We start from the raw sequence: 8,422 nt of genomic DNA on the forward strand, positions 1-8,422 counted from the left end.
CAACAAACAAGACTCTATCTCAAAAAAAAAAAGAAAAAAATAACTGAGTGTGGTAGTGCATGCCTTTAGTCTCAGATAGCTGGGAGGCTGAGGTGCAAGGATCTCTCAAGCTCAAGAGTTTGAGGTTGCAGTGCACTATGACTGCATCACTGCACTACAGCCTGGGTAACAGAGGGAGACCCTGTTTCAGCTCCACCCACCAAAAATTCCACATAATCATTTGGGAGAAAAAAGACAATTGAATTGAATTAAGCAGTTGCTGTGAAAACAACATGAATTTAAAGAGTTGGTTGGACTCGTTTTTAACTGGAAGCCTAAATGACAACTAAGTGTTGAATTCAAAGTGGTTTCCTTCATGAAAGGCTGAGTCTATTTAGGCAGTTGTTGACTCTGAACTCAAATTCTTCCTTGCTAGAAATCCACTGCATTCCTTCTCTGTCTTAACCTGTAGACTTAATATGATTTTGGTGGCCAAAGGAATCCAACTGTCTTAGTAATTCTCTCTCCAGAGAATCATCTGTGTTGAAAAGATATTGATGCCTATTAATTAGAAAAATCAGTTTGTCTCACTCCAAATGTAAATCTAGACTACATCTATTATACAAATTATTATTGCTTAAAATTATCTAAGTATGCCATGTCTGACAAATGTTTCATAGAACATATATTGTCAACAGAGTTTTTTTTTTTTTTTTAGAGTCTGAGTCTTGCTCTGTCACCCAGGCTGGAGTGCAGTGGTGTGATCTTGGCTCACTGTGACCCCTGCCTCCAGGGTTCAAGCAATTTTCCCCCCTCAGCCTCCTGAGTAGCTGGGATGTCAATATAGTTTTAAAATAAGTAATGTTTTATGCAAATATTGTATATACAGAACTAGTTACTTCAAACTTATAATGAATATCAACATAATAAACTATATCAAATTTTGAATGTTTTGGTTTACCTTCTTTAATTATTTCATTAGCAATCAAAATTTCCATGGCTTTTAGATAGGGAATATCAAACTCCAGAAGTCAAAATAAATGTATATAAGGAAGCTGAATGACTTATCTACAAAGGAGATTTTTGAAATGCAGATCTAAAAATAAAACCGGTTATTTGGCATCAAAGAATATCTGGAAATGTTGGATTACCTTTAAAAACATTTTTGAATGTTCATCTTCATGTAACCAGTCTTTGTACAGAGCAATCCACTGGGAAACAAGATGTAAGACTTTACGTTTCCTACGAGGAACATCTGAGTTTTCTTCTTTGCCTTGATACTTCTTAGCAGAATAGGTGCAAATGGTTAAGAAAAAATCATATGGTCGAAAATAAAAAATATATGAAGACATCCATTTACTCTCATTTTTACAAAACAGGGAAGGCATACAAGTATATAAACATGCAGGAAGAATAAAATATGCATAGGGAGAGCAAAAGGTGTGCACTGAAGAGAGCAAAAGTAAACTAAGGAAAATGACTGAAGCATATTCGGTGGGCAGCCAGGAAGTGAAGGGTTGGACCATTTCACTGGCAGCTGGTGACGTGGTTCCACAGGCAGCATGCGGTTAATGCCAGCTCAAGGAGATACTAGGTGACCCGTGAATTTCAACAGTGACTCCGAGAAGAGAACTGGCCTCACTACACAGGTGAATACTATTTCAATACATTTGAGGTCAGAAGTAGGCCAGATGCTGTCTGATTCTCAGAAATTCACATTCTGTAAAACCAGGTACTTCTAAAGTAGTACCTAATGAGTATAGATTTATGGGACATGATTTTAACATGATTCAAATGCCCACTCCTAGGAATTTACTTGAAGAAAACATGGGATACCTGTGCAAACACAGAGGTAAAAGGGACTAATTTTCATTTTGATTAAAATTTTTTAAAAATAGGAAATAACCTAAATGCCTCAACAACTGAGAACAGTTGACTAAATCATTATATATCCACTTAACGGACTATTCAGCAGCCATAAAAATGACGGTTCAGCAGTACATTTACTGACAGAGAATATGCACAATGTATTGTTGAGTAGAAATGCAAGGAAGAAAAAAATATGTTAGGATGATTTACTTCTGTTAACAATGTTTATTTATACGAATAATCTCACTATCTGGAGGGATACATATTGAATAGTTAACAGTGGCTTCTCAAGGTAATAAGATTTCAGAGCACATAAATTATTGTTATTGTACTTATTAGCTTTTCCTAATTTATATACAATGACCATATGTTAACTATGCTGCTAAAATTACATAAAAATAACAACCTCAAAGGCAAAATGTTTAAATTACTAAGAATGCAACAGCAGCTTGGCATATTCCAAACCAATCTATTCTAGTTGTCTCCAAAACGGTAATTTCTGAGTGTCTTGGACACATTAAAAAGATGACAAGGAATAGGAAATGCTATGACACCAAACACTTGAGGGTTGTTGGACAGGATTACATATTCTTTAACACTGATATACAATTGCAAAATTGGAATAAACTTTATGTCAGGCTTTGTAAATATTTTAAAATATAATTTAGTCAATATCTCCCCACCCTGCAAAAATACATTAAGATCATCTTTGATTTCCACCTGTGAAATAAACTCAGGCAAACACAAAAAAAATGTTTCTATTTCTTTTAGTTTTTCTCTTGAAAGGAAAAATTTAATAAAGATTTATCTAGGCCAACCATGGTGGCTGATGCCTATAATCCCAGCACTTTGGGAGACTGAGGCAGGAGGATGTTTGAGCCCAGGAGTTTAAGACCAGCCTAGGCAACAAAGTGAGGCCTCATCTCTACAAAGAAAAATATTAACTGGGTGTGGTGATGCACACCTGTAGTCCCAGCTAGTTGGGAGGCTGAGACAGGAGGATCACTTGAGGCTGGGAAGTTGAGGCTGCAGTGAGCCACGGTTGAGCTACTCTACTCCTGCCTGGGTGACAGAGCAAGACCTGTCTCAAAGATTTATCTTACATTATTTCCACTTAAACGTTCTTCTCTTTTTTTCCTGTGAATATAATACCTTCACTAGTATAAAGAAAAAAAATCTAGAAAATTAAGAAATACAATTTTTTTGGTCAGCATACGTAAACGAAGACACGAACTTTGTATTCAAGGTGCATGTTCTACAATTATAGACTAGCAGAATAAAGCAATCAAGAAGTGACACTTCAACCACAGTTCTCCATTTGTAAACAGTTATCTGCTTTACTTTGTTTTCCTCCCTGCAAGAAATATATTTAAAATATATTTACTGGTTAAATTTGCATTTGCATTAATCTGATTTCCAAAATTAGGATACAGACATTCTTTTACATTTTGTCTATGCTAGATTACACTGATTTATAAGTTTAGCTGCTGGTGTGAATAGTGAGAAGGCATGTGGTGAGAGTTATAACTTCTATGTAATGCATAGAATATTAGGGGGCCCAGAGCTATAAACTAAATGCTTTTCATGATGATAAAAGGTGAAAGCTATTAAATACTATTACAATAAAAATGCTTATCTAAAATATCTAAACCCAGCACGAATAGCTCTAATCTATAAATAATGTTTTAAAAATCATTGGAAAAAACAAACAGAAGTGATTTAGACCACTTTTCAGGAGTTGGCTGTAGTGGAATATGTAACACATCTTCACTAAGATGTGCACAAAAATAACTCAGATTAAATACAGATTCCCTTTTTTGTTTGTGGTATTATTTCATAAAAGGCAGACTTCAAATTTATAGAAACAATCATAAAGAAAGGCTTCTGGTTTCTTAGAGTTCATGGGTTTTGATTAGAAAGGCTCATAAAAATCTGAACTAAATTTTTATATATAATGTCTTAGTCAAAGACTGAAAAGACATTAAATTATTAAATGATAATCAAATAATATTAGGATCGTAGTTAAAAAATGTAGTTTGAAGGCATCTCATTTGTTATAAGTACATTTTATATTACTTAATGGATGGCAATTGTTTTAGAAATATGTTAGCATTAACATGTACATGAAATTAGCTCACAGATATTTTTCCAAAATACTTTTGAAGAATGAGATGTTCAAAATCTTATAGTTATTGCTAAATGTCTTAGCAACACCCCACTTGAAAGCTTGAAGGAAATCTGTACATATTATCGAAACTTTCCAAACTCAAAACTAACTAACAATGTTTCAAGATCAATTTTATGAACTGGTTCTAAAAAGTATCAGAATACCTACTATAGCTTTGTTTGGTCATAGGATATAGTAAAGGATTAAAATGTAATCATCATTTCTAGTTACATACTTTTTAAGAGAGATGTTACTTTATGCTCTTTATGAAGTTTTAAAGTATTCTTTGAGGTGTAAAAATGCTGTAAAGTTGGGAGACATGTAATAATTATTTAACAGAGAAAGAATGTTAAATAAGCATTATCATTAGGTCTTTTGTTTGTTTGTTTTTGGAGACAGTCTCCCTCTGTCATCTAAACTGGAGAGGAGTGATGCAATCTCAGCTCACTGCAGCTTCAACCTCCTGGGCTCAAGTAATCCTCCTTCCTCAGCATCCCATGTAGCTGGGACCAAAGGCCAACTGCCATCATACCTGCTAATTCCAGTGTTTTTTGCATGTATGTATGTGTGTGTGTGTATATATATGTATGTGTGTGTATATATGTGTATATAAATGTGTGTGTATACACACACACACACACACACACACACACACACAGTAGAGATGGGATCTCACTATATTGTCCAGGCTGGTTTTGAACTCCTGGGCCCAAGCAATCTTCCCACCTTGGCCTCCCAAAGTGCTAGAATTAGAGGTGTAAGCCATTTCACCCAGCCATCATTAGGTCTTAATAGAAGTTTAGTATATACAAAAAGCATTCCATTTTACTTAAAATTTTCATGTGGTTTAGAGTGGAATCTTCAGTTTCATTTAATAAAAACAGTACAGCTAACAGCCTACTTAAATGCTTCTGAACACATTAAATACTGTGAAACAAGAAGACCATTTGGAGATTTTCAGTAAGTTTACACGGCTTTGTTTTGTGGCCTTTTGATGATCTCATGTTGCATCTCTTCTAGTTAGTGAATAAAATTATAAGGCTTCCTTAACTGGTCATTAACCTTCTAATCACAACCATCATTCTAAGAGAGCATGCAGTGACAAGGCTGTGAAAAGATGACAGTTCATTCTAGGGGCTAGGTTCGACTTCCCATGTAGGGGAGTGGCCTGTCTCCCCTGGGACACTTGCCAGGAACATGATACCACATATGTACATTTTCCCTCACAAGTGGTTTGACACTTAACTAACTGATTCTCCTTTAAGTACATTTATTTCATGATCTTGCCAATCCATACAACCTTCTGACTGTGGAGTTAACCCAGCAGGCCAGTTTTACCTCCAGATTTCTAAGCAATCGAGAGGCACAGATATGAAGCAAACATAGTATAAACAGTATAATATACCCACAACATAGAATGTGAAAACAGCCGTTCACATTTCCAGTTTCCCTGTCTGTCTCATTTCATCTTCTACCTTGGATATCATTACATTAATATTTAACATATCCACACTCTACTGTGGAATAAATTAAGGAAAGTAGTTAATTCCTAATGTGGGACATCTGTCTGAGAGGAAGTGGACAGAGCAGCCTGAAGATAATGAAGGATATTGCCTTAACAGAGCCTGGCACAAGTCATCAGTTGTCATGAAGACTGTGTACGTGAGAAGGAAATCATCCAGGAGGGTCTCTGCAAAGGGAAAAAAAAAAAACAAATACAAGGTCAGCAAAGAGGTGGATAAGAAAAGCAGCTGCTTATCCGGGCCCCAGAACCATGTGCATGGCAGAAATATGATAAATGTTGATGGCTGTGGGATGGATTAGAATAGGAGAGTTTTAGCCACAAATACATTTTTTTTATTAAAATTAAGATTTGAAAAACTCCTTGTTTAGAATGCCTCAAGCAGTAAGATATTTTTGTTGCAGAGCTCTCTAAACATACAATTTTGTTATCATCTTGTTTTCTTGAAACCTCATTTATATATGTGGCCAAAGATGCCATAGAAAACCAATGCATAAATAATGTGCTTTAAGAAATAAATTTTACAAGACTTCCGAGGTGTACACTCAAGTCCTACAGGGAATAAAGCCTTCATGTGTTAATAAATTCAGGTTTTTCCAAAGCCATTTACTAAGTCTAGGGCAAGAACAACGAATAATAAAATCCAGAAGACACATATCAGGTTCCAAGGCCATTCACCTTCATCTGTTAAATGCATTTTTAAGAAGTTGGGAAAGTGATGAGTGATTTTCTTAGTCTGGAAGAGAGACAGAACTGAGTCCAGTTAAAATTCGAAAGCAGGTACAACGTAACACAACATACTTCTTTCATTATTTATTTATTTATTTATTTTTAAGATGGGGTTTCACCATGTTGGTCAGGCTGCTCTTGAACTCCTGACCTCAGGTGATCCGCCCACTTTGGCCTCCAAAGTGCTTGGATTACAGGTGTGAGCCACCACGCCCAGCCTTCTTTCCTTCTTTCTAATTTCTTTTTTCTACCAACCAAAATGGTTTACATCGTTATCATCTTTGTACTTTGAGCATTCTTGGATGAGTCTAGTTTGTATACAATATGGAATTGCTAAACAGGCAAACTCTGACCTTCAGTGTAATTTCCAATATGGCACAAAAGATTATATGCATAATACAAAGCAGTGATTTTGCCATAATAGTCTTTAGCCCCTTAACTTAAAATTCATTTTACTATATGATTTAATTTTCATCTTTTACATTCTAGACATCACATTTTTAGTTATAGAAAACAGTAATAAATTATTAGAGTCATTAGCTTGTGTACTGTTGTTATGGATTGAATGCTTATATCCTCTGCAACATCCCTACCCCGCCACTTTATATGTTGAAACCTTACCCCCAGTGTGACAGTACTAGGAGCAGGGTATTTGAGAGGTAATTAGGATTAGATAAGGCCATGAGGGGGGAGCCCTCCTGAATGCCATCGCTATTTTTCTAAGAGTCCTGAGAAAGTTCGTTTCCTCTCTTTGCCACACAAGGATGCAAGGAGACTGTGGTCTATGAACCAGGAAGCAGGTCCTCACCAGATACTGAATCTGCTAGCACCTTGATCTTGGACTTCCCAGCCTCCAGGCTGTGAGAAATAAATGTCTGTTGTTTAAGCCACCCAGGCTATGGTATTTGTTATAGCAGCCTGAGCTGACCAAGACATACACTCAATACTGCTTATGCTCTCCACGATCTCCAGTTTATAATGATGATGTGTAAGTAAAAATAACTGCCCAGCATAGAGCCCTAGAGCTCTACATTGAAGGCTGGATAAAAGAAAATCTCCATAATTTTCAGGAATAACCAGTAATATTTACTTTAAAAGTTAATCACAACAACAAGGTTATATTTATGAACACAAAACTCTGATACAAGAGGTTGTGGATGACATTTATAGTTCTAAATTAGCTGCAAGGCATCATTTATTTCTTTCTGGTTGCAGAATATCAAGGTAATCCTGATCCACATAGGTAAGTGGTTGCAAATGGCAGCTTTTTTTTAAGCTTGTTTTTAATTGCAAGATGCACAAAATTAACATGAACCAAGGGTGTTAATGAAGAGTTTAATGGAATTTCTCTGAAAGATAATTATTTATAAGTTGTAGCTTTCTATATCAAAATAATAAATTTGACACATTTTCTTATTTGATTTAAAACATGTTTTTAAAAGTCTAAACTTACATTGTTGTATCACACTGCAATACGTTAGCAATCACTAGTCTAATTTACTATTACTCTACGACAAAAGCAAATTTCTAAACAGATAAACCTGGGCCTTGTGAGCATAAATTAGGCCTAGTACAAAAAAGCTGTGGTGGTGTGCCTGATCCGACAATGTCACATGGGTGGACACGCACAGCCTGTGTATGCAGAGGAGCCAGGGGCCCCCTAGTAGAGTCTCTGTTTATGGAAGTTTCAAATATATGAACAAGGCAGGGAAAGGTTTCCTTTAAAATCTGTCTCCAAACAACTTAGCCTGGCAGCTCAAGTTAATCACTGGTCATCCTAATGAGAAATTTGGAATATATGTGTTCCTTTCATTACAGTTTTATAAAATAGTTTCAATTAAAATCAATCACTTGCATATTAGCTGAAACCTAGGATATTTTGGAAATACAATTTGAAAACTATCCCTCTGAGATTCTGTTGAAGAGCAATGTTTACAAGTTATAACACTTCTCGGTGTTAAATGTGATTGATGTAAATCCTCAACCTTTCTGGTCTGATTAGAAACTAAGCTGAATATGGTCAGGCATGGTGGCTCATGACTGTAATCCCAGGACTTTGAGAGGATGAGATGAGTAGATCACTTGAGGCCAAAGAATTAGGGACCAGCCTAGCCAACATGGTGAATCTCCATCTCTACTATTAATAAAATAGAAAA

General features: G+C 35.8%; 1 protein-coding gene across 2 annotated transcripts in view; it reads right to left on the bottom strand.

Moving 5' to 3' along the window:
* RAPGEF5 (Rap guanine nucleotide exchange factor 5) overlaps positions 1-8,422 on the bottom strand; it is a 249,618-nt gene that overhangs the window by 42,575 nt on the left and 198,621 nt on the right. For both annotated transcript variants that reach the window (XM_017526967.2, XM_017526966.2), the window contains exons 12-13: positions 5,627-5,705; positions 1,131-1,275 (exon numbers count right to left, since the gene is read on the bottom strand). In XM_017526967.2, the coding sequence (XP_017382456.1) occupies positions 1,131-1,275; positions 5,627-5,705 (224 nt within the window). The remainder of the gene's footprint in view (positions 1-1,130; positions 1,276-5,626; positions 5,706-8,422) is intronic.

Source organism: Cebus imitator, unplaced genomic scaffold (genome assembly GCF_001604975.1).
Source record: "Cebus imitator isolate Cc_AM_T3 unplaced genomic scaffold, Cebus_imitator-1.0 Scaffold45, whole genome shotgun sequence".
NCBI lineage: Eukaryota > Metazoa > Chordata > Mammalia > Primates > Cebidae > Cebus > Cebus imitator.